Here is a 25,020-nt window from a genome sequence, read left to right on the forward strand (position 1 = left end):
AAGTTATTTAAAATTATAACAAACCCATTACATGTTAATATAAGTATTATTTTTATGAAAAATAACTCTTTTCCAAAGTAAACATTAGCGAGAAGAATAGGACTGTTTTACAGTTTTGCAAATCTCTGTAATGTCTGGCTTAATAGAACTCAGGTGGATTTTCATACCTGCTTCTGCATTCAATCTGTTGCTGTATTACATGTTGTATAGCCACTGGAAATTTGTTTGTTTTTGTTGTTTTTGAGACAGGTTCTCACTTTGTCACCCAGGCTGGAGTGCAGTGGCATGATCACAGCTCACTGCAGCCTTGACCTCCTGGGCTTAGATGATCCTCCCACCTCAGTCTCCCAAGTAGCTGGGACTACAGGCACCCACCACCACACCTGGTTAATTTTTGTATTTTCTTTATTGCCATGTTGCCTAGGCTGGTCTCAAACTCCTGGGCCCAAGCGATCTGCTCACCTTGGCCTCTCAGAGTGCTGGGATTATAGGTGTGAGCCACCGTGCCTGGCCTAGAACATTTTTATCACTCTATAAAGTACCCTTGTGCCCCCCTCTAGTCAATCCCTGATTCCAGCAGAGGAAAGGATATTCTGATCTTTATTACCATAGATTACATTTGCCTATTCTTGGATCTCATGTGTCAAGAATGTATTTTGTGTTGGGCTTTTTTTCTCAACATAAGATTCATCCATTGCTATCCCATTGTTTGGATGCACCACAAGGTTATATTCTTTCATTCTCCTGATAGATGTTTTGGGTCCTCTCCCCCATTTTTCGGGCTATTATGAATAAGGGTACCAGACAGGTCTTTATTTGGACATATGTTTTCATGTCTCTGGGGTAAATGCTTCAGGATAAAATTGTTAGGTCATAGATCTAACTTTTGAAGAAACTGAACAAAAGCTCCAAAGTCCTTAAACTATCTTCTACTCCCAGTAGTAACATACTATAAGAATTCCACTTGCTTCAATATGCTTCATATGCTTACCAGTCTTTTAATTTCAGGCATTCTTGTGAGGGTGAGGAGGCATTGAATTGCTATTTTAATTTGCATTTTGCCATGACTAATAATAATGAACCCTTTAATGTACTAGATGGCTATTTCCTTTAAACTTTTTTTAATGGACAAAAATTATATATGTATTGTGTGCAACATAATATATATAAATATGACACATGTGGAATGGCTAAATTAAGCTAATTAAAATATGCATTACCTCACATACTTATCTCTTTTTTTGTGGTGAGAATATTTAACATCTACTGTCTTGGCACCTTTCAAGTATACAACTCACTGCTAACTATAGTTACCATGTTGTATAATAGATCTCTTGAACTTATTCCTTTTGTCTAAATAAAATTTTGTGTCCTTTGACTAACATTTCCCCAATCCTCTCCCCTCCCTCTTCCCTCTTCCCTCTCCTCCTCCTGCACCACCCTCTCCAGCCACCCTCTGGTAACCACTATTCTATTCTCTGCTTCCATGAGTTTGATTTTTTTAGATTCCACATATAAGTGAGATCGTGCAGTATTTGTCTTTCTGCATCTGGCTTATTTTATTTAATGTCCTCCAGGTTCATTCATATTGTTGCAAAAGACAGGATTTCCTTCTTTATAAAGGCTGAATAGGATTCCACACTGTATATATACCACATATTCTTTATCCATTCATTCATTGATGAATACAGGTTTATTTCATATCTTGGCTATTGTAAATAATGTTGCAGTGAATGTGGGAGTGAAATATCTATTCAATACGCTGATTTCCTTTCCTTTAGATATGTACCTAGTAGTGGAATTGCTGGATCATATGGTACCTTCTATCTTTAATTTTTTGAGGACCCTCCATACCATTTCCCACAATGGCTGTACTAACTCACATTTCCATCAACAGTGTCCAAGACTTCCCTTTTCTCCATATCCTTGCTAACAACTGTTATCTTCCATCTTTTTGATAATAGCCATTTTAACACGTGTGAAGGGATAGCTCATTGTGGTTTTAATTTGTATTTCCCTGATAATTAGTGATGTTGAACATCTTTTCATATACTTGATTAAATGGCCATTTTGATGTCCTTCTTTGGTAAAGGGTCTGTGAAAGTTTTTTGCACAATTTTTTCTTCTTTTTTTTTTTTTTTTTTGAGATGGAGTCTTGCTCTGTCACCCAGGCTGGAGTGCAGTGGCATGATCTTGGCTCACTGCAACTTTCATCTCCTGGGTTCAAGCGATTCTCCTGTCTCAGCCTCCCATGCAGCTGGGACTACTGTTGCCTGCCACCACGCCAAGCTATTTTTAAAAAATATTTTTAGTAGAGACGGGGTTTCACCATGTTGGCCAGGCTGGCCTTGAACTCCTGACCTCAAGTGGTCCACCTGCCTCAGCCTCCCAGAGTTGGGATTACAGGCGTGAGCCACCGCGCTTGGCCTTTTTTTGCACAATTTAAAAACTGAGTTGTTTTACTTTTTATATGAGGTTGTAGGAGTTACTTATATATTCTGGATACAAGTTCTTTGACAAATATGTGTGTGTGTGTGCGTGTGTGTGTGTATGCACACACCTGTGCATGATATGTTGAACATTCCCTCTCAAGTCTATGACTTGCCCCTTCAAGTTTTAAATGTTGTCTTTTGGCAAACAAAAGATTTTACTGTTGAAGTCTAATTCATTTTTTTCTTCTAAAATTGTATATTTTGTGTCCTGTCTACAAAACGTTTGCCCGCACCAAGTTTGTGAAGATGTTCTTCTATGAGCTTTATATTTTTAGTTTTTATGTTTAGTTCTATGATCTGGAAGCAATTTTTGTGTAGGGTGTGAAACACACGTTGAGCTTCTTTTTTTCCCCCCTCCATAAAGATATTCAATTATTCTAGTATTATTTGTTGAAAAGATGTTTCTATTTTTTTATTTTATGTTATTTTTTCTTTTTTTGAGACGGAGATTTTGCTCTGTTGCCCAGGTGGAGTGCAGTGGCACAATCTCGACTCACTGCAACCTCCATCTCCTGGATGCAAGCGATTCTCCTGCCTCAGCCTCCCGAGTAGCTGGGATTACAGGCACCCGACACCACACCCGGCTAGTTTTTGTATTTTTAGTAGAGATGAGGTTTCACCATGTTGGCCAGGCTGGTCTTGAACTCTTGACCTCAGGTGATCCACCCACCTCTGCTTCCCAAAGTGCCGTTACAGGTGTGAGCCACCATACCCAGCCTTTTTTTTTTTTTTTTTTGAGACAGGGTCTCACTCCGTCACCCAGGTTGGAGTGCAGTGGCATGACCTTGGCTCACTGCAACCTCCACCTCCCAGGCTCAAGCCATCCTCCCACCTCAGCCTCCTGAGCATCTGGGACTACAGGTGCGCACCACCACACCTGGCTAATTTTTTTTTTTTTTTTTTTTTAAGACAGAGTTTAGTTCTTGTTGCCCAGACTGGAGTGCAATGATGTGATTTCAGCTCACTGCAACCTCTGCCTCCCAGGTTCAAGCGATTCTCCTGCCTCAGCCTCCCAAGTAGCCGGGATTACAGGGGCCTGCCACCATACCTAGCTAATTTTTTTTTTTTTTTTTTTTTGTATTTTTAGTAAAGACGGGGTTTCACCATGTTGGCCAGGCTGGTCTCGAACTCCTGACCTCAGGTGATCCACCTGCCTCGGCCTCCCAAAGTGCTAGGATTACAGGCGTGAGCCACTGTGCCCGGCCAATATTTTGTATTTTTGATTGAGATGGTGTTTCACCTTGTTGCCCAGGCTGGTCTCGAACTCCTGAGTTCAGGCATTCCAACTGCCTCAGCTTCCCAAACTGCTGGGATTATAGGTGTGAACCACCATGCCTGGTTGAAAAGATGTTTATTTTTGTATTGAATTGCCTTGCTGCTCTTGTTGAAAATAGTTTACTATACTTGAATTGAATTTCCTAATCTTTTATTGAGGATTTTGGCATCTCTGAGTGACACAAGACTATAGTTATCTTGTTTTTAATGTCCATATCAGTTTTGGTATCAAGGTAACGCTAGCCTCATAAGAGGAGTTGGGATATGTTATCTGTTTCCTGAAAAATTATTGCATAATTTTTTCCTTATGTGTTTGGTAAGCATTACCAGTAACACCAGAAGTTTTCTTTGTGTGAAGATTTATAATTACAAATTCAATTTCTCTAACAGTTATAAGAATAGTCCTAATTTGTATTTCTTCTTGTGTTAGTTTTGGTTTTTAAGGAATGCATCCATTTCATCTAAATTGTAGGATTTACTAGCATAAAGTTGTTCATAGTATTCCTTTTTTGAGAGGGTCTCACTCTGTTGCCTAGGCTGAAGTGTGATGGTGTGATCTTGGCTTACTGCAACCTCCGCCCCCCGGGTTCAAGCATTTCCTTTGTGATTTCTTCTTTGTAGCACAGATTATTTAGAAGCATATGTTTAATTACCAAATATTTGGGAAGATTTCAATATAGTTTATTTTTATTGATTTCCAATTTGATTCTGTTGTGTTCAGAAAATACACTTTTTATGATTTTCATCTTCTGACAGTGGTTGAGACTTGCTTTTTAACCCAGCATATGTTGTTCAAATCCTCTATATCCTTACTGATTTTTTTCCATTTGTTCTATTAGTGAGGGAGAGGTGTTAACATTTCTGAATATGATTGAATATTTCTCTCTCTTTAGGGTTTACTTCTGTTTTTAAGTATTTTGAGTATATGTACCTACCTGACATTCGGTGCATATATATTTATGTTAATTGTATCTTCATGATAAATTGAACTTTTATCATTATAAGGTGATACTCTTTATCTCCAATACTATTCTTTGTCTTTCCAACAACCTCTGCCTTTCAACTGATGTTTTTAGTTCATTTACATTTATGTAATTATTGATACAGTTGGGTTTAAGTCTCTATCATTTTGCTGTGGTTTTCAATTTGTCTCCTTTTTCTTTCTGTCTTCTTTTGGATGGATCAAGTATTATTTTAGTGTTCCATTTCATATTTCCTATTAGCTTCTAAGCTATACCTCTTTGTGTTGTGTTTTAAATTAGTGGTTGCTCTACGCATATGTCCATTATTTATTATAGTTTTCCTTGAATTAATACTATATAATGTCACAAATAATGTAAGAAACTTATAACGGTATAATTATTTACCTCTCTCATCCTTTTTGCTACTGTCGTATATCATATATTTTACTTCTATGTATAAATTCCACAATACAGTGTTATTATTTTTGCTTTAACCAATTACTTTTGAAAAATAAAATATAAAAGAAAAAAAGAAAAAGAAAATAAAGAAAAAATATTTTTCATGTTTACCGGCATTTACCAATCCCAGTGCTCTATAGGTCTGAGTTTTCATGTGGTATTTTCCTTCAGACTGAAGAATTTCTTGTAGTGAGAGGCTGTTGGCAGAAAATTCTGATTTTTTTTTTTTTTTTGTTTGTTTTTTGGTAATATCTAGAAATACCTTTATTTTTGAAGAATATTTTCACTAAATGTAAGATTTTTTTTTTTTCCTGAGTACTTTAAGGATACTATTTGGGACACTACTTGATGGTCTTTGGTTCTCCACTGTTTCTAAAAGGAAGTCACTTGTCATTTTTATTGTTATTCCACCATATGTAAAGTGTCTTTTTTTCTCCCTTTGGTTGCTTTAACTATTTCTCTTTGCCTCTGGTTTTCAACAGTTTGACTATGATGTGCTAGGTGTGTCTCTCTTTGTATTTATCTGGCTTGGGGTTTACTAACGTTTCCCAAAAAGTGGGTTAATGTATTTGATCATATTTGGAAAACTTTCAGCTAAGGTTTAATCAAATATTTTTCTGCTCCTTTCTTTCCTTTCCTTCTGGGTTACTACCAGAGATGTTATATCACTTATTCTCTCTGTGCTTTGGTTTAGATAATTTCTATTGAGCGATCTCTGAGGTCACTGACCTTTTTCTTCTGCTGTGTCTATTTTCCATTCCCTACAATAAATTTATTTTAGATATTGCATTTCTCAGTTTCAGAGTTTCCATGTGGTTTTTCTTTTAGCACTTCCATATCTCACCTATATCTATCTTTACCTGTAGATCTTTCAACATATCATAATTAGATTCTTATCTGCTAATTCCAATAGTTGGGTCACCAATGGGTATGATTGTTTTTTCTCTTAACTATGGGTCATATTTCCTATTTTTCTCATTTCTAGTAATTTTTGATTGTATAATGGACATTACGCACGATACTTTGTGGGATTTAGGATTTTGTTACCTTCTTTGGAGGAATGCTGTTTTCACACCAGCAGGCAGTTAAATTACTGACAAATACCTCCTTCTGGAGGCAGTTTCAGGTTTTGTTAAGGTTTTTCAGCTTTACCTTTAGCTCTTGGATGTTGTATGTACTCCCAAGGTTTGGCCCTTATGGGGTTTACCAGGCCCTTCTAACTTGGCATGATCTGAATTCTAAATTGTCTGCCCAGCAAATGCTAACTGCTATAATCTATGTTCACCTTCCCCTGGGTTCCTTGTAGTCTCATCCTGCAAAAGTACCATTTAGGAGTCAGCCAAGGACTTAAAGGGAGTCTGTTCATGGATTTTGGGACATTTCTTTTTGTGGTTCCCTCCCTTGTGCGATTTTTTCCCTTTAATATCTAGCCTCTCTGGCAGGACCAAACTCTGGTATCTCACTCCTTAGGCCAAGACTACTGCTTTCTGCTTGAACTCTACTTCCCATGAAAGGAAACTGAAAGTGCCTAGGAGGAAGAAGAGGACAAATGTGGCTTTTGCTCAGTGTGGTTTCTATCTTTCAAGAGATGTTGGCCGCTCGTGGTGGCTCACGCCTGTAATCCTAGCACTTTGGGAGGCCAAGGCGGGCAGATTGCTTGAGGTCAGGGGTTCGAAACCAGCCTGGCCAACATGGTGAAGCCCCATCTCTACTAAAAATACAAAAAAAAAAAAAAAAAATTAGCTGGGCATGGTGGCAGGTGCATGTAATCCCAGGTACTTGGGAGGCTGAGGCAAGGGAATTAATTACTTGAACCCAGAGGTAGAGGTTGCAGTGAGCCAAGATCACGCCACTGGGTGATCATGCCTGGGTGACGGAGTGAGACTCTGTCTCAAAAAAAAAAAAAAAAAAAAAAAAGATGTAGACCCTCCTGTTTTTGATCAGTCTCCAATACCTTCAAAACAACTGTTCTTTTATATTTCATAATTGGTATTGGTAGGGCTGTTATTCTCATACAAGCTACTCCACCATTACTAGAAACCAGAACAGAACTATGTGCCAAAGTTTAACTATCAACCATTTCAGATGTACTCAATCTCTAAATCAGGTATTTACTGGCTAATACTCTATCACCAGTTTTAAAGCTATCAAAAGATAAGATGTGTGTTAGCTTGAAGTAAACACCATCTGACAAAAATATCTAGAACTTCCTTCTGGCCCAACTGAATGACTCTCTTCCCTTTTGCCCTCTTTATTTCTGGGTTGTAACTTATAAAACCAGCCACCTCTTCTTTAGTAACTCTCTCTCTCTCATTTCTATATGGAGTTCTCTCATTTTGTGCTTCCGGTGCCCTTTTCTGTTTTCTTCGGTTTCTTCAACCATTAACTGTTGATATGCTCCAAGGTTCAGTTCTTGCCCCCTTATTTTTCTAATGGTACTTGATACCCCAGGAAAACATCTATTTGAATTGCTTTTTTAAAGAAATATTTTTGTATGAAACAGGGGACTCACAGAGAAGGAACCTCAACCATTCTCAAGGTCCTTTAAAGTAAATTGTTTAAAAGTGAACATTTGGATGACCAAATCGTTCACAATAATTTATTCTACAATGAATTACTTTCACTGGTGGTACAGTAGAAGGGAGAGGGGACTGACGGCAGAAGAGATTCTTTGAATTCCAGAAGCTTGAGGTATCTCTAGATTGGAAGGGACTTTGTAATAGTGTTTCCTTTCCCAGAGGTGACTTACCAGATGGAATATTGCATTTAAAGATGAAATCATAAAGAAATATGACTTTCTTTTAACCCAACAGGAACAAAATCAGAATAAAGTGGTATTTCACTTATTTATAATTAGTGATAAAATATTTCTATTCCATGTATAATAATTTGTCCTACCTGTTGTTAAAATTAGTACAGTAAGTAAGGTTTCTACAGCCCAACTGGCAAGGTTCCCGGACATCTGCTAAACAGGTCAACATGGACACTTCCACTGGATTATATTCACAAAAGCGATCAAACTCCTGCCAACTCTGTGTATTTCCCCAGCTCATGCTGTAAAGTTTAGTGCAGAGTTCCCTGAAACAAGAGCACAAATGCAGAAGCAGACATGAGCCAACCAAGTAAATATTTGATTTGCATAAAACTAAAACTCTATGAACTATATACTTTGGAATATATGTGAGAAAAAAAGTAAAAAAACCAAATGACTATTTCCTAGAAAATAGAGCCAGAAAAAATGATTGCTTTCCATGGAAAACAGGCTTCTTTTATCGTCTACCTTTTCTCTTTTTGTCAAGGTTGCTAGAAATCTCAGTGCCAAATTTAATGTTCAATTACAGTATTTGTGCATCCTTAATTGCTGGCACAATTATTTCCCCCTATATCTTTCTGATTTCTTTTTTACTTTTACTTAAAGCACATGGCTTTGCCTCCACAAAGATATATTCCCTTATATTTATGTTCAGTCACAGAAGGTAAAACTAGGACATGGTCCTCTGATTTGTTTTAAGAAGCATGATAGACTTAGGGTACATTAGTTTCTTCTTGAAAAACTATACAAAAGCCATTTATATTCCCTAAAATATTCCAAAGCCTCTATATACTATTGTAATTAATACACGATATTCTTATTTTTAGTACTCAATGATTACAAAGCAACTTAAGTATGTGTATACAGCTAAAACATTTGTACCATTTCTAAAGTGCTCTCACACATGATATTCATTCATTTCATTTATGAAATACATGTTTACAATATAATTTTCATATTATTGAAATATATAAAACTGTAAGTAAAAATTCATTCACCTTATATTTTATTTGACTGTCATATTTACCCCTATGATGAAGATATCTTTACTTTTACATTTGTTCATTCACCTCACCAATGTTTATTGAGCGTCTATCTTGTGTGAGGGCCTGTTCAAAGCACTGGAAATACAACGGTGAATAAAACAGACAAGGTCCCTGCTATCAGGGAGGCTTACACATTATGGGAATAAGGAAGCTGCAATCAAGTTACATCAGGTACCTTGATCTGGAAACTTTCCTTTTTCTAGTCCTTAACTTGCTTTCTTTCTTTTTTGTTTTGTTTATGGAGACAGAGTCTCACTCTGTCACCCAGTCTGGAGTGCAGTGGCGTGATCTCGGCTGACTGCAGCCTCTGCCTCCTGGGTTCAAGTGACTCTAGTGCCTCAGCCTCCCAAGTAGCTGGGATTATAGGCATCTGTCACCACACCTGGCTAATTTGTGTGTGTGTGTGTGTGTGTGTGTGTGTGTGTATTTTTAGTAGAGATGGGGTTTTGCCATGTTGACCAGGCTGGTCTGGAACTCTTGACCTCAGGTGATCCACCTGCCTCACCCTGGAATTACAGGCATGAGTCACTGCACCTGGCTAGTCCTTAACTTTCTATAGGTTAGGTATCCCTCATCTGAAATGCTTGGGACCCAAATTTTGGATTTTTTTTTAAAATTTTAGAATACTTGTATATACCTAATGAGATATTTTGGGGCTATGACCCAAGTCTAAACACGACATTAATTTATGTTCATATATACCTTATACACATAGCCTGAAGGTAATTTTATACAATATTTTAAATAATTTTGCACATGATATAAAGTTTTGACTGCATTTTGTTTTTTTTTTTATTTTTTATTTTTTTTATTTTTTTTGTTTTATATATTTTTTTTTTGAGACGGAGTCTCGCTTTGTCGCCCAGGCTGGAGTGCAGTGGCCGGATCTCAGCTCACTGCAAGCTCCGCCTCCCGGGTTTACGCCATTCTCCTGCCTCAGCCTCCCGAGTAGCTGGGACTACAGGCGCCCACCACCTCGCCCGGCTAGTTTTTTGTATTTTTAGTAGAGACGGGGTTTCACCATATTAGCCAGGATGGTCTCGATCTCCTGACCTCGTGATCCGCCCGTCTCGGCCTCCCAAAGTGCTGGGATTACAGGCTTGAGCCACCGCGCCCGGACTTTTTTTTTTTTTTTTTGAGACGGAGTCTCGCTCTGTCGCCCAGGCTGGAGTGCAGTGGCGCGATCTCGGCTCACTGCAAGCTCCGCCTCCCGGGTTCACGCCATTCTCCTGCCTCAGCCTCCCGAGTAGCTGGGACTACAGGCGCCCACAACCGCGCCCGGCTAATTTTTTGTATTTTTAGTAGAGACGGGGTTTCACCGTGGTCTCGATCTCCTGACCTTGTGATCCGCCCGCCTCGGCCTCCCAAAGTGCTGGGATTACAGGCGTGAGCCACCGCGCCCGGCTTGACTGCATTTTGACTGCGACCCATCACATGAGGTCAGGTGTGGAATTTTCCACTTGTGGTGTCATGTCAGCACTCAAATAGTTTCAGATTTTGGAGCATTTTGGTTTTCAGATTTTTGGATTAAGGGTGGTCAATCTGTATTTGCCTTGGACAGGTTATTTAACATCTCATTGTTAGTTTCTTAAGTGTAAAAGAAAAATTACATAAATTTCTCCAATTATCTCCTAAGGTTTTATGAAGATGAAATCTGATGAAAATGAAAGGCTTCAGCAAACCATAAAACCCTGTATCAAGTTTAGAGAGAGGGAAAAGCCTTCCTTACTGAAGCTCTTTTGGGACAACACAGCCATTCCAATCTCTAGTGACTCTATGTAGGTATAAACATTTTTGTGGGCATTCAAAGAAATACTCAGCATCCCTCCCATAAATATATTTATTAACTTCTATAAGCAACCCAATTTCCTTAATTACAAGCCTAATTTAATTTCCCTTTAAGCCTTTTTGTTAATTTTCTTTGGATATTTTTCAGGTTTTTCATGTCTTTATTTATTTGGAGACAGAGTCTCGCTCTTTTTCCTGTCTTTAATTAATTAATTTATTTATTTTGAGATGGAGTCTCACTGCATCACCCAGGCTGGAGTGCAGTGGCGCAATCTCAGCTCACTGCAACCTCTGCCTCCCAGGTTCAAGTGATTCTCCTGCCTCAGCCTCTCAAGCAGCTGGAATTACAGACATGTGCCACCACGTCCGCTAATTTTTGTATGTTTTTTAATAGAGACAGGGTTTCACCATATTGGCCAGGCTGGTCTCAAACTCCTGACCTCAGGTGATCCCCTGCCTCGGTCTCCTGAAGTGTTGGGATTACAGGCACGAGCCACTGCGCCTGACCTTCATGTCTTTAAAAAAATTTGCCAAAGTTTCACTGACAGTTACTAAAGTTTGATGAGCTATTCCAGGCAAAATTTTTTGCTAAAAGTCCATCCAATTTAGAAACCACAGGAAATATTGTTTTACTCCTGGTATTTTATATTCATTTCAGGATATCCTAGTAACATGGGGTCCCTTTTTACCCCAAATATCTCTAATAAAGCACATTTCTATTATACCTGTGTTCGACCATGATCTTAGTTATCTCCATTTGTTTTTGTCTCTAGACTGCAATTCCTACATCCTATATTTGTATTGTTAATTTTTCATCCCTAAGTGTATCACCCAGATGAATGCCAATATGCTACCACCTAACTCTGGTTATAAGTGTTAACCCAGGTTATCCACCAATATAATAAAAAGTTCGAAGTTTCATAATTTAATAAAGAGAATGTCCCTTAGATGTCAGATCAAAACATCTTCTAAACTGTAAGTTTACTTAATGATCTCTATAAGGATAGAATTCATCTACTGCATCATCCTAAATATTTATTACCCTGACAATGCTAATCCTCCACACCCCAAAATGCTGTGCTAAAAGCACTCAGTATACAGAACAATGTTTTGTATATGGTACACAATGCTCAATACACATTTCTTGGATGAAAGAATATTTTATATTTTCTAAATGCTAAGCCTATACCATGTAAGAATATAACACGTTTGCTAGGCTTAAAATCATTAATTAAAATGCCATTTTCTACTGATTTTAGTAAAGGAAAATGAAATACTAACCTACATGTTGAAGTGTTTGCTTTAGAACAACAATGCAATTTAGCCCCATCAAGGCCCGTAGAGGGAGGAGGGTGTACAGTGACTCCAGGGTGAACAGATTGTGAGCTTTCAAGAAAACACTGCCAAAGAGGATCTTGAGGCAAGGGCTGGGTCTTACAACCCTCGATGAGACCATCAACAATCTCCATTTCCGTTTTCTTGGACATCAGAATTCTCTTGCAGGCATTTTGGCAAGCGTGGTCTTCAGCTCTGTCACAGCAATATAAACCTACATTTTCAGAATATAAGTGGCTTAATTAGCTGTTTGTTTTTATTATACTTTCAGTTCTGGGATACATGTGCAGAATGTGCAGATTTGTTACATAGGTATACAGGTGCCATGGTGGTTTGCTGAACCCATCAACCCGTCATCTATGTTAGGTATTTCTCCTAATGCTATCCCTCCCCTAGCCCCCCACTCCCTGACAGGCCCTGGTGTGTGATGTTCCCCTTCCTGTGTCCATGTGGTCTCATAGTTCAACTCCCACTTATGAGTGAGAACATGCAGTATTTGGTTTTCTGTTCTTGTGTTAGTTTGCTGAGAATGATAGTTTCCAGCTTCATCCATGTCCCTGCAAAGGACATGAACTCATCCTTTTTTTATGGCTGCATAGTATTCCATGGTGTGTATGTGCCACATTTTCTTTATTCAGTCTATCACTGATGGGCATTTGGGTTGGTTCTAAGTCTTTGCTACTGTGAATAGTGCTGCAACAAACATAAATGTGCGTGTTTTTTTTTTTTTTTTTTTTTTTTTTTTGGTCATGCTCTGCTTAGCACAGAACATGGCAGTATAGTGGAAGCCATTACTACTACTCTTAGTTATATGTCAGTATTTGCAGAATACAGGCCCTACCAAATTCTCTCTCTATTACTTTGCAGTGTAGCAAAAAGGTGAGGAGCTAAAGGTGGACAAGGTATCTATTACCAGAATTCACCACTGTCCCCAGTCATGGGATCTTTAGCACCATCCTTACAAAAATGAAAGGCTATCCTACACCTAAGAAGTTCTCACAGGAGAGGTATTTGACATTCTTAGAAAAGGTATTGTAGATCAAGCTGGAATTATTTCCTGCTAGAAACAATTACCTAAAAGGGATTATGTTCTTGACATGAGAGAAATGATTAATTTTTATAGCAGCAAACACAAACACCATATTGAGAGGTGAAGCCAGCTGGGCTTCTGGGTTGGGTAGGGACTTGGAGAACTTTTCTGTCTAGCTAAAGGTTTGTAAACGCACCAATCAGCGCTCTGTAAAATGGACCAAGCAGCAGGACCTGGCGGGGCCAAATAAGGAAATAAAAGCTGGCCACCTGAGCCAGCAGCAGCAACCTGCTTGGGTCCCCTTCTATGGTGTGGAATCTTTGTTCTTTCGCTCTTCACAATAAATCTTGCTGCTGCTCATTCTTTGGGTCCGCACTACCTTTATGAGCTGTAACACTCACTGCGAAGGTTTGCAGCTTCACTCCTGAAGTCAGTGAGACCACAAACCCACTGGGAGGAACAAGCAACTCTAGATGCCACCTTTCAGAGCTGTAACGCTCACTGCAAAGGTCTGTGGCTTCACTCTTGAAGTCAGCGAGACCAAGAAGCCACCGGAAGGAACCAATTCCGGACACAATATTTCATCACATTCCAGGACCACATAAAGCTTTTATGTATCTTATGCTAATTAATCTATGTTATAATGTAAATAATACAGTAGCGACCTCTGACAAGGTATCAGTTTGGCTCTGCCTTTAATTTTCTCAAAGAATCGGAAATGAAAAAACACTTTCAACCATACTACAGAATTCAGAAGGGCTTCTTTGAAGTAGTTTTCTTTGACTTTGGAAGAAATCTGTGCATATCTGTTTGGCGCCTTCTTTTCCAGATTCCTCTGTATTGGCAAAGACGGAGATGGTTGTTCTACCCTTAAAACCTCTTCCGGCTTTTTTATTGAGCTGCCATCTCCTTAGCTCCAGCAGTACCTCTGTATAGACTAAATGTCAGAGAGCACAGATCTGCCTTTAAAACAAATGAAGGTTATTGGGGCAATGCTTCATCCTCTGATTTTGACCACACGGCTACACCACAGGATGTCAAAAGCCATTAGAGTTCTGATTTAGATGGTGGCCAAGCAAGGCACACAGTACTGCCTTTGAGTTACAAAAAACAAGTCTTTCTTTCTTTTTGTCTTTTTTTTTTTCCCACCCCCTGAGGCAGGGTCTTGCTTTTTTGCCCTGGCTGGAGTGCAGTGATGCGATGATGGCTCACTGCAACCTTGAACTCCTGGGCTCAAGCAATCCTACAGCTTCAGCTTCCTGAGGAGCTGGGTGTGCCACCACACCCCGCTAATTATTACTATTTTTTTTTGTAGAGCTGGATTCTCGCTTTGTTACCTAGGCTGGTCTCAAACTCTTGGCCTCAAGTGATTCTCCTGCCTCAGCATCACAAAGCACTGAGATTACAGACGTAAGCCACAGAGTCTCTTTCAATATCCCAGTGTAAATCAAAACATTGACATCTTATACATCAGCCTTTGGTCAGTTTGGTCAATCAGTTTTTATAAATCTGATCACCTCTAGGTGAAGAAAATGGATTCCAGGATGTACAAAGCTGAGACTCTGAAGAGCCATATCAGGTGCAGTTTCATCAGGAGGCCCTGATTTTTAAAAGATATCAGGCTGTCTTCTCATTTTTATGACTTTTTAATTACAAAAGTAATAATTGCTCATTGGCAAAAATTCAAACACTATGGAAAATATATAAAGTGAAACAATTAGGTATAAACTAAAAATGTATCACACTATATTTTTAGTTCTGTGATTTACTTTTTTTTGCTTAATACATCTTGGACTTCACTATTTTTTAGAGACAGGGTCTTGCTCTGTCACCCAGGCTGGAGTGCAGTGGCACAGTAATAATTCACCGCAGCCTTGACCTTCTGGGCTCAAGCCATCTTCCTGCCTCTACCTCTCAATTAGCTAGGACTACAGCTATGTGCCATCATGCCCAGTTAATTTTTTAATTTTTTTGAGACATAGGGTCTCACTATGTTACCCAGGCTACTCTTGAACGCTTGGCCTCAGGCAATCCTCCCAGCTAGGCCTCCCACAGTGCTGAGGTTACAGGTGTGAGCCACTATGCTGGCCAACTCGGGCCAGCCTCCCTCCCTCCCTCTCTTCCTCCCTTCCTTCGTGATGGAGTCTTACTCTGTTGCCCAGGCTGGAGTGCTGTGGTGCAATCTTGGCTCAATGCAACCTCCACCTCCAAGGTTCAATCAATTCTCCTGCCTCAGCCTCCTGAGTAGCTGGGATTATAGGCACGTGCCACCACACCTGGCTGATTTTTGTATTTTTGGTAGAGACAGGGTTTCACCACATTGGTCAGGTTGTGCTCGAACTCCTGACCTCAGGTGATCTGCCCACCTCAGCCTCCCAAAGTGCTGGGATTACAGGCATGAGCCACTGTGCCTGGCCTTTTTGTTTTGTTTTGTTTTAGAAGGGTCTCTCTCTGTCATCCAGACTGGAGTGCAGTGGCAGGATCTTGGCTCACTGCAACCTCAGCCTCGCAGATTCATGCGATTCTCCAGCCTCAGCCTCCCAAGTAGCTGTGATCACAAGTGTGTGAACCTGGCTAATTTTTGCATTTTCTGTAGAGACAGAGTTTCACCATGTTGCCCAGGCTGGTTTCAAACTCCTGAGCTCAAAACGATCTGCCTGTCTTGGCCTCCCAAAGTGTTGGCGTGAGCCACCACACTCAGCCTTGGACTTCTTTCTATGTAAGAAGTCCTTTTTTCGTTGGATGCCAAGTTTTTATTATTCTATAGGTATGCCATAATTTATTTAATCAATTTTAATCAATACTGTATTGATGGATATTTGGGTTGTTTGTAATTTTTCTCTATTATACCAGCATTGTAGTGAACATCATTTATATGCATATATATATATTTTTGCAAATTTGTGTAAGTTTTCTTGTGAGATAAGTTGTGAGAAGTGGAACTGCTAGATCAAAAGCTTATGATAATTTGAAATACTCATGGTCATTACCTAACTTCTCTCCAAAAAACCCGTATCAGTGAACTCTCCCACCCTCAGAATTGAGAATTCCTGTTTCCTCATACCCTCTACGGTCTCATCTTTCTTGGCCCCTTTTGGCTGTGATGATATTCTTCAATCTGCCAAATCTAAATACCAAAGGAAGTCTGATATTTCTCAAATGACCCAGACTGCAGATATCTGCAAGAACATATCACTTCTTTGTACACTCTTTTACCAAAGATTGAAATGAGAAGAATATGTCCCTTTTACTTACTATCTGTTGGGTTCCTCATTGGATAAGATTGAGTATAATTGTTCACACAATGTATTAATTGTGGACTAATAGAGGCACAATAATTTTCCACTGCTTTGATCTGAGATGGACCAGGAGAAGAGTCTGTTCGAAAAATGGCTTGACAGTATTCTCGGCAGTTTGTGTGATGACCTGCATAACTGCAACAAACCGAGCCCACTATGGAGAAAAAAAGAGAAGGCACTGAAATGAAAACAGCTTTTTCTTAACGTTAAATCATCCTCATAATGATGGAACAATATGTCTTTCTAAATTTGAGAAATAAAACTATGCCACAGAATATGAACACTTAAAATCGGCACTTCTGTATGTTTAATCATGGGGACATTCAAGTGCTCACTAGTATAAGAAAGTCATTATTTATCAACTTACAGTCTGTAGTCCAGTGGTTCTCTACAGGAACAGTACCACACCCCACAAGGAGTTGGACTACGACTGGCATTTAGTACATGGGGGTTAGGGCTGCTAAATGTCTTGTAACGCATAGGACAGTCTCAAACAACAAACACTGTCTCTCAAAATGCCAAGAGTGCCCATGTTGAAAACCAGTGAAGCAGTGTCTTTCTGTGTTAGATTTGTAGAGGTTTATAAACACAAAGCAAAGCAAAACCAAACCAAACCAAAATAAAACAAAACCCCAAATCCCTCACATTTATAAAACAGGGCCAGTAAAAACTAAGTGATGAAAGGATCATTTAATAAATCTGACATTTATATAACTGTGTATCTTGAAACAAAATCCCAAAAGTTCTATACAGTTTGAACATCTATCTGTAAGAGTATGCCTAAATTGAGATAGACTTCATCTCACAATTGATATGACCTGCTTCAACACTGAAAAGAAAACTCATTTGAAATAAATATTACTCTGGATTTATGTATTAAAACAATTAATGGGCTGCCATTGAAGGTATTTTGGGAGACCTAGATGAGTACCTGGGGGTGCAGATGTGGGATCTGTAATGGACAAGAACAAGAACCCCTCACAGGAATCTAAGGGAGTCTGTGGGAGGCTGAAGGGAGAGGTAGAGGTATGGCAGGAAGAGGTTAAGAGAAAGCAGGGGGGTCGGGTGCTATGTCTCACACCTATAATCCCAGTACTTTGGAAGTCCAGGAGTTTGAGGCCAGCCTGGGCAAAATGTTGAAACCCCATCTATACTAAAAATACAAAAATTAGCTGGGCGCGGTGGCATGTGCTTGTGGTCCCAACTACTAGGGAGGTTGAGGTGGAAGGATGGTTTGAGCCCAGGAGGTGGAGGTTGCAGTCAGCCAAGATCTCGCCACCACACTCTAGCCTCAGTAACACAGCCAAACCTTTTCTCAAAAAGAAAAAAGGAGAGAGAGAGAGAGAGAGAGAGAGAGAGAGAAATCAGGGAGGAAATTCTTGATAATTATTAGGGATTGATGTGGAGGAACCAGAATCAGGTTTCCGGTGAATTCCAAAGACCAATGAGTAGGGAGTTCAGGTGACTTCCAGAAATAATGATAATGATAATAATAAAGTCATAATCGAAGAAACTGAACTTGGACTGAACTGATGTACGACAAGCCTCAGTTTCCCAGACCAGGAAACTATTCCATACCTACTGTACCACCTCTTTTAAACTTGCAACTACTACCAAACTTATTATGTTTATTGCCAAAGAGTTCATTTTCTTCACAAAGAACACTTTTTTTTTTTTTTTTTGAGACAGAGTCTCGCTCTGTCGCCCAGGCTGGAGTGCAGTGGTGTGATCTTGGCTTACTGTAACCTCCACCTCCTGGGTTCAAGCGATTCTCCTGCCTCAGCCTCTCTAGTAGCTGGGATTACAGGCACATGCCACTACACCCAGCTAATTTTTATATTTTTAGTAGAGATGGGTTTTCACCATATTGGCCAGGCTGGTCTCGAACTCCTGACCTCAAGGGATCCACCCATCTCTGCCTCCCAAAGTGCTGGGGTTATAGGCGTGAGCCACAGCGCCTGGCCAAAGAACAATGATTAATGGCCACATTTATCACTATAAACCTCAGTGAGGATACACTGGGGGTGGTGGTGGGGAATAGTGAGGACATGTAAGAATAGACATACAGGAATAGGACAAGATGCCTATCTTCTGATTCTTCCAATCGGCTGGCTTTTTCACCAGTGTGGGAGGACATAAGATTATATGCCTGAGACCACCTGGAAAATCTTGACCTAAGCCCCAGTCAGAAAGGATAGAAGATAAAGTACAGACAGCAAATGTTTCTTATTATCCTTCAATATACTTCCCTGCTGAGCTAAAGAACTTTGTTCCTTACATGTGTTTTCCCATCTCTAACTGCGCTCACTATTCCCTTCACCTGTAAGCCCTTCCTCCAATCTCCATTTCCTCCATTCTCTGCTGTTCACATCTTACCCATCCTTCACGGCCTGGATCAGCTACCAACTCCATGAAGCCACCTCTAAGTACCCCTGCAAAATATGATCCCTTCTCTCTGAACTCCTGCAGCACTTTATCCAGTGACACTATTTCATATCCTACCATATCCCAGGGTTCTTTGTGTACAGGTCGTGTCCTCCACAGATGTGTGCCTGCCCCACACTGACCAAGTACTCAATCAACGTCTGCTGAATAAACTGAGACACAGCACTCGGCAAGTGCTACATTACATAGCGTGGGTGTACTTAACTTCTGAAAATGGGCCTATTTATTGGGTTGTGATCATCCTCTAGCACATAGAGCTTTAGTCTCTGCATTGCAGATCTACAGTTAGGACATGGGAATTGTTATAATACATGAATGACCTAAATACACCATGGGAAACAGTCTATCGGAATCCTGCTGTGCACATTGCTTCAGATGGCTAATTATATCTTTGGACTGCTTGTACAACCATTGACAAATATACTTACTTTCATTTCTGCTAATGCAACTGAAAAGAGCATTCTGTAAATTAAAGAAAAACAAATAAACAGAAATTAACAACCAGACAGAATTTGTAATTTAATTCCACTTTATGGTTACATGGAAATCATGATATTAAAACTATTTATTCTCTAAATCCAAGACTGAAAACACAGAAGTTATGAAATGATAACCTGGTAAAAAGGGAAACCATCTTCCAACATATATCAGGATCAAGATGACTACTCGGAGCCATAAGCTGACCAGTTATAGCAAACCAAGTTTATATAAAGCTGTGTGTGTGTGGGGTTGGAGGCGCTACAAAGTATTAATCTTAATTATTCCTTGCAGGATATAAAAAACTTTCCAGAAAATAATCTAATAAATGACATCTAGGGAAATATATATTTCATGTAACCACTGCATTTTAGATTTGAAAGGACTTTAGACATTATCTCTACTTGTTCTCAAACATGGCTGTACACCGGAATCACCTGAGTTTCCTAGACCTTACCCTAGACTACAGATTCAGAATCTAGGGGTGAGGCACAGAAATCCAAATTTTAAACAAGACTTCAAACATGGTTTTTTTATAGCCATCCTGGGACCAGAGTTTGGGAATCTATCATTTTGCAGATGAAGAAACTGTTTCCTCAGCAGGGAAGAGACCCGACCCAGTAACAGAAAAAGTCAAAAGCAGAGTTTGAGACTATAATTAGTGTCTCTAGAGTGCGTATTGTTCAGAAGACACACCCAGTATTAAAGTCAACGTAAAGAAAATAAAATCCAAAACAAGACAAAAATGAAAAACTTATACAAAGCCATTTGGATATTTAGGGCTTGTCAGCTATGATTAATATCAATCACAATGGGAAGATAATGACTTCCTAAAAGAAATAATATGGGCATAAATTACAGGCAGAATAAAATCAAGCACACCCTTATTGTTGAAACAAGATGATTTTGCCTTTTTTTTTTTGTATTTTGTATTTTTTAGTAGAGACGGGGTTTCACCGTGTTAGCCAGGATGGTCTCGATCTCCTGACCTCGTGATCCGTCCGTCTCGGCCTCCCGATTTTGGCTTTTAATTGCAGCCAAATTGCAAGCTGTCTAGGTGATAGGGATTTGTTAAAGGATCAGCTACTGGCATTTAAAACCTAGCTTCAAAGATCCCTCTATGTAGCTTTGTGAAGCTGTATTCATTCATTGTCTCTGCTAAATAATACTCCATTGTAGGAATATGCCACACTTGATTTAACAATTTAAGGCAAAACAAAATAAAACAGAAAACCCTGGGCCTTATAGATAAGGGTTCCTGAATTCACCCAATATGAATTCTTTCTGCTGGAGACTCCATCAAGCAATATAACAGGAGTGAAAAAGTAAATATTCTTAGTGTTCATTAACAATGATCTTGTTTATATCTCTCTTCATTCATGTTTCCTTGTTTTAGTGTGACTTTTCAGTTATCCATTATCAATAACTCTCTATTTAAATGGATTCACTAAACTCAGGAACACTTATAAAATGATCTAAATCAGTATTAAAAAGTAGTCAGCTACCAGCCGGCCGAGGTGGCTCACACCTGTAATCCCAGCACTTTGGGAGGCCGAGGTGGGTGGGTCGCCTGAGGTTGGGAGTTTGAGACCAGCCTGACAAACATGGAGAAACCCTGTCTTTACTGAAAATACAAAATTATCCGGGTGTGGTGGTATATGCCTGTAATCCCAGCTACTCGGGAGGCTGAGGCAGGAGAATCGCTTGAACCCGGGAGGCGGAGGTTGCGGTGAGCCAAGATTGGGCCAATGCACTCCAGCCTGGGCAACAACAGCGAAACTCTGTCTCAAAAAAAAATAAAAAATAAAATAAAATAAAATAAAAAAATAAAAAATAAAATAAAAAAATAAAGGCCGGGCGCGGTGGCTCAAGCCTGTAATCCCAGCACTTTGGGAGGCCGAGACGGGCGGATCACGAGGTCAGGAGATCGAGACCATCCTGGCTGACACGGTGAAACCCCGTCTCTACTAAAAAATACAAAAAAACTAGCCAGGCGAGGTGGCGGGCGCCTGTAGTCCCAGCTACTCGGGAGGCTGAGGCAGGAGAATGGCATGAACCTGGGAGGCGGAGCTTGCAGTGAGCCAAGATCACACCACTGCACTCCAGCCTGGGCGGCAGAGCGAGACTCTGTCTCAAAAAAAATAAAAAATAAAAAATAAAAAAATAAAAAAAAGGTAGTCGGTCATCAACTTTCTAGCCCTCTTTGACTGGATGAATACAACTCTCATTGCTCTTTTCTTTCTAATAAGATGTTTGTTCCCTTTGGTTTGGCTTTTTTTGAGCTGGTACCTGAATAAATATGTTTGATATCTTGGTGGCTGTCTTGGGTTGCATGGCCTGATTTTCTAGTATTTGACATTTTTCTAGTTATTTTTAAAGTTTCCACAGAAGTGGTTTTCAACCAGGGGTGATTTTGCTTCCCATGGTACATTTGGCAGTGCCTGAAGACATTTTTGGTTATCACACTGAGGGGTAGGGAGTGCCAGGAGGCCAGGGACACTGCTAAGCATCCTACACCGCACAGGACAGTCTCCCTCCCCCAAAACATTATCCAGACCAAAATGCCAGTGGTGCCAAGACTGATAAACTCTGCTCTAGAGACTTACACATTTGTTCAACCTGGATGTTTAAAAAACTGACCTTACAAATAAATGTCACTCAGCCTATGGATCACTTAGCTTCAGAGAGAGATACTACTAAAGGAGGCAAATCCTGCGAAATGTCAAAAATCATCTAGTACAACTTCCTTATTTAACAGAAGCCAGAGACCAAGGCCTAGAAAGGGGAAATACTTACAGACAATAGCTTTTACTTACAAACAGGGGCTGGCAAACTATAGCACACAAGCCAAATCTTGCCTGCCACCTGTTTTTGGAAATAAAGTTTTTATTGGAACACAGACATGCCCATTCATTTACATACTTTTAAAATTGTAATTTTTCATTTACATACTTTTTTAAATTAAAAAATTTTTAAGACACAGGATTTTGCTATGTTGCCCAGGTTGGCCTCCACCCTGCTGCCTCCCAAGTACCTGGGACTACAGGTGCATGCCAAGCTCATTTACATATTTTATATGGCTACCTCACACGTTAAGTACACTTCTATGGCAAAGTTGCATAGACAGAGAGTGAATGATCTCCAAGCCTAAAATATTTGCTATTTGGCCCTTTACAGAAAAAGTCTCCCAACACCTGAAGAAAAAGGAAAACAGCACAGTTGCTTCCCTTGATATCACATCCAGAGTTCAGAGATGTTCTTCAAGCATCTCTTATTTCTCTTGATGTTCATTAATAGACCTTTCATGCCTAAGTTTACCTGAATTTGTTGAACTAAAAATCTTGTATATTTTCAGATGGCAGCATCATGTGAAAACTACCATTAACTACTAACATTTTAGTGTTAATAAATACCATCTTACCTCTTCACCCATTTTAAGGTTTAAAAGAATGTTCCTTCATTCCAGTTATCCAGCAATTGATGAATAAATTCTGTTACACCTATCATGATTTAATAGACTGATCATATCTCCCTCTTTGCTGAATGACTCCTAAATTTACTATATGTAACTCTACCTTTTTACCGCTTTAACTACTGCTGATTAGTCTGACAGGGCTTAGGACATACACATAATGAGTTATAGGATTAACTTAATAGTTTCTTCATTTCTTAAGTCAGCCTGTCTTGAAGTCTTAGCTAGTCAATTTTTAAGTCTTTCAAAAGTCTGCCATCTGACTTTTGAAAGGTAACTTTCTGACTTTTGGAGGTAACTGAGGGTTCGTATTCACTACTAGGGAGTCTCTTTTCACCTGCTTACTAATGCCACACCCAATGTGCCCCCATATAACAGATCCCTCCCCTACTCATGTTACTCAAGAATAGGTCAAAACTATAGCGGTGTGGAGGTGAGGATCTACCATAACCTCAAAGACGCAAAGAACATGCCAGCATACTGGAGTTGACAGGGTCTCAAGAGAACTTCAAATCCAAAGCTGTCACTATCTAGTCAGAGAGCCAGATATGCACAGCAAGCAAAGGGCAGAGCCAGAACTGGAACCCAGACTGCCCTGCCAGTGCTCTTCCATGACACTGCACCGAGAATAGTCTGGATTGTTTTTCTCAATGCAGCCAATGCAAGGTTGAATGTTTGTTCACAGAGTAATCTATTTAACCAGTCCCCTATTTTTAAAGTCAGTACCTTAAATTGTAACCAAAAAAGGTCACCATTTTCTTGAGGTTAATATTATTTTCCTTAAAAATATTTTGATCCTAAAAAAAAAAACTTGTTCCTAAAATCTTTCCTGTGGTAGCTGCTCTCAATAACTAGTTCCCTGCCCTACTCTCACTATTAAATTCCTGAATATTTGACAATTAGTACTCCCAAGCTGGTAGATGTCAGCTCCAATATATTACTACATAGGGGTGTGTCAGGATGGATTCAGGAAGAGGGAATTCCAGGTAGAACAAGCCCTTTGATCCAGTGTTGGGAGCATATGAACTGTGGGCAAACCTGGCAGAAAAACAGAGTAAATCAAAGTTGAGGGAGCCCTATGTGATCCTTCATGCCATACTGGTTTTCCTTTTGGTGGGGAAGAGCCTTTGGGTGCGCCTGGGTGGTAGACTCTGCTGGTCCAACCTCTAGCCCAGAAGTTCGCTTTGCAATTTATTTTCTGCCTCTTCAGTGACCCTTTTCTACTGATTTTAAAAATAGGAAACTGGTTAAATAGATTAATCTATGAACAAACATTCAACCTTGCTTTGGCTGCATTCAGAAGAGAGAATTCCAAATAGTCCATTACAATACAGTGAGACAAGACTATTCTCACAATGCAGTGTCATGGAAGAGCACTGGTAGGGCAGTCTGGGTTCTAGCCTTGGCTCTGCCCTTTGGTGCTATGTATATTTGGCTGTCCAGTTGGATTTGGCTTTTGGACTTGAAAAAAATGGTTCATTCCTCCATTTGTCCACTTGTTTCAATCCTTTCTCTGTCCACTGCCCTTTTACTACTGGCTACTCCAGCTCTCTCTCATTTTCATCAATGATAAGGATGATGACAACAAAACACTCATCATATGAATCTTGTAAAAAAATTGCAGATTTGAATTTTGGATGATTTAGTTACTTTTGGACAAAGACCAAACAGAGAACATTTTATTAACTGTTATGTTAATGTTTTATATGCCCAGTACTTTCTACTTAACTAGGTTACTAGTTAAAAGTAAAGGGGCTACTTTGTTTCTAAGGCCTCAATAATAGAAATCTGTTTCCTTTTCACAGATGGGTTGAAATTTTTTCCAGTTTAAAGTTTTGCATTTCATACAAGAAATCTAGCTCATGAAATGCTAAGTAGGAGAGGTTAAATATAACTGATCTTTAAAAACATCAATGTTTTTAAGCCTCTACAAGGTGTGTTTTCCTTGTGGATACCATGACTGGCAAAAAGTATAGGAGACTAGAATATGTAAAGGAGTTTAATGTCATGACTTGGATATATCATTAAACAAGTGATTCTTAAATTTCTTCAGCCTTCCAAATGATGTGTCATTTCAATAGATATGCAAATAACAATGAACACCCAAAACAGAAATGAGCTTTATAGG

At 39.5% G+C, this 25,020-nt stretch overlaps 6 protein-coding genes across 8 annotated transcripts in view; 3 read left to right on the forward strand and 3 right to left on the reverse strand.

The window, feature by feature from the left end:
• HINT2 (histidine triad nucleotide binding protein 2) overlaps positions 1 to 25,020 on the forward strand; it is a 546,951-nt gene that overhangs the window by 202,315 nt on the left and 319,616 nt on the right. The gene's annotated exons all lie outside the window — the stretch shown is intronic.
• The window catches only part of CLTA (clathrin light chain A), a 429,778-nt gene that overhangs the window by 112,103 nt on the left and 292,655 nt on the right, over positions 1 to 25,020 (reverse strand). The gene's annotated exons all lie outside the window — the stretch shown is intronic.
• Positions 1 to 25,020, forward strand: part of SPAG8 (sperm associated antigen 8) — a 454,367-nt gene that overhangs the window by 106,560 nt on the left and 322,787 nt on the right. The window lies entirely within an intron of this gene.
• Positions 1 to 25,020, reverse strand: part of GLIPR2 (GLI pathogenesis related 2) — a 126,430-nt gene that overhangs the window by 62,005 nt on the left and 39,405 nt on the right. The gene's annotated exons all lie outside the window — the stretch shown is intronic.
• TLN1 (talin 1) overlaps positions 1 to 25,020 on the forward strand; it is a 501,447-nt gene that overhangs the window by 43,302 nt on the left and 433,125 nt on the right. The window lies entirely within an intron of this gene.
• The window catches only part of RECK (reversion inducing cysteine rich protein with kazal motifs), a 394,564-nt gene that overhangs the window by 28,521 nt on the left and 341,023 nt on the right, over positions 1 to 25,020 (reverse strand). For all 3 annotated transcript variants that reach the window (XM_050762079.1, XM_050762080.1, XM_050762081.1), the window contains 4 exons: positions 19,372 to 19,405; positions 16,455 to 16,652; positions 12,116 to 12,383; positions 8,087 to 8,266 (listed from right to left, as the gene is read on the reverse strand). In XM_050762079.1, coding sequence (XP_050618036.1) covers positions 8,087 to 8,266; positions 12,116 to 12,383; positions 16,455 to 16,652; positions 19,372 to 19,405 — 680 coding nt within the window. The remainder of the gene's footprint in view (positions 1 to 8,086; positions 8,267 to 12,115; positions 12,384 to 16,454; positions 16,653 to 19,371; positions 19,406 to 25,020) is intronic.

The sequence above is a fragment of the Macaca thibetana genome, chromosome 15 (genome assembly GCF_024542745.1).
Source record: "Macaca thibetana thibetana isolate TM-01 chromosome 15, ASM2454274v1, whole genome shotgun sequence".
Classification (NCBI taxonomy): Eukaryota; Metazoa; Chordata; class Mammalia; order Primates; family Cercopithecidae; genus Macaca; species Macaca thibetana.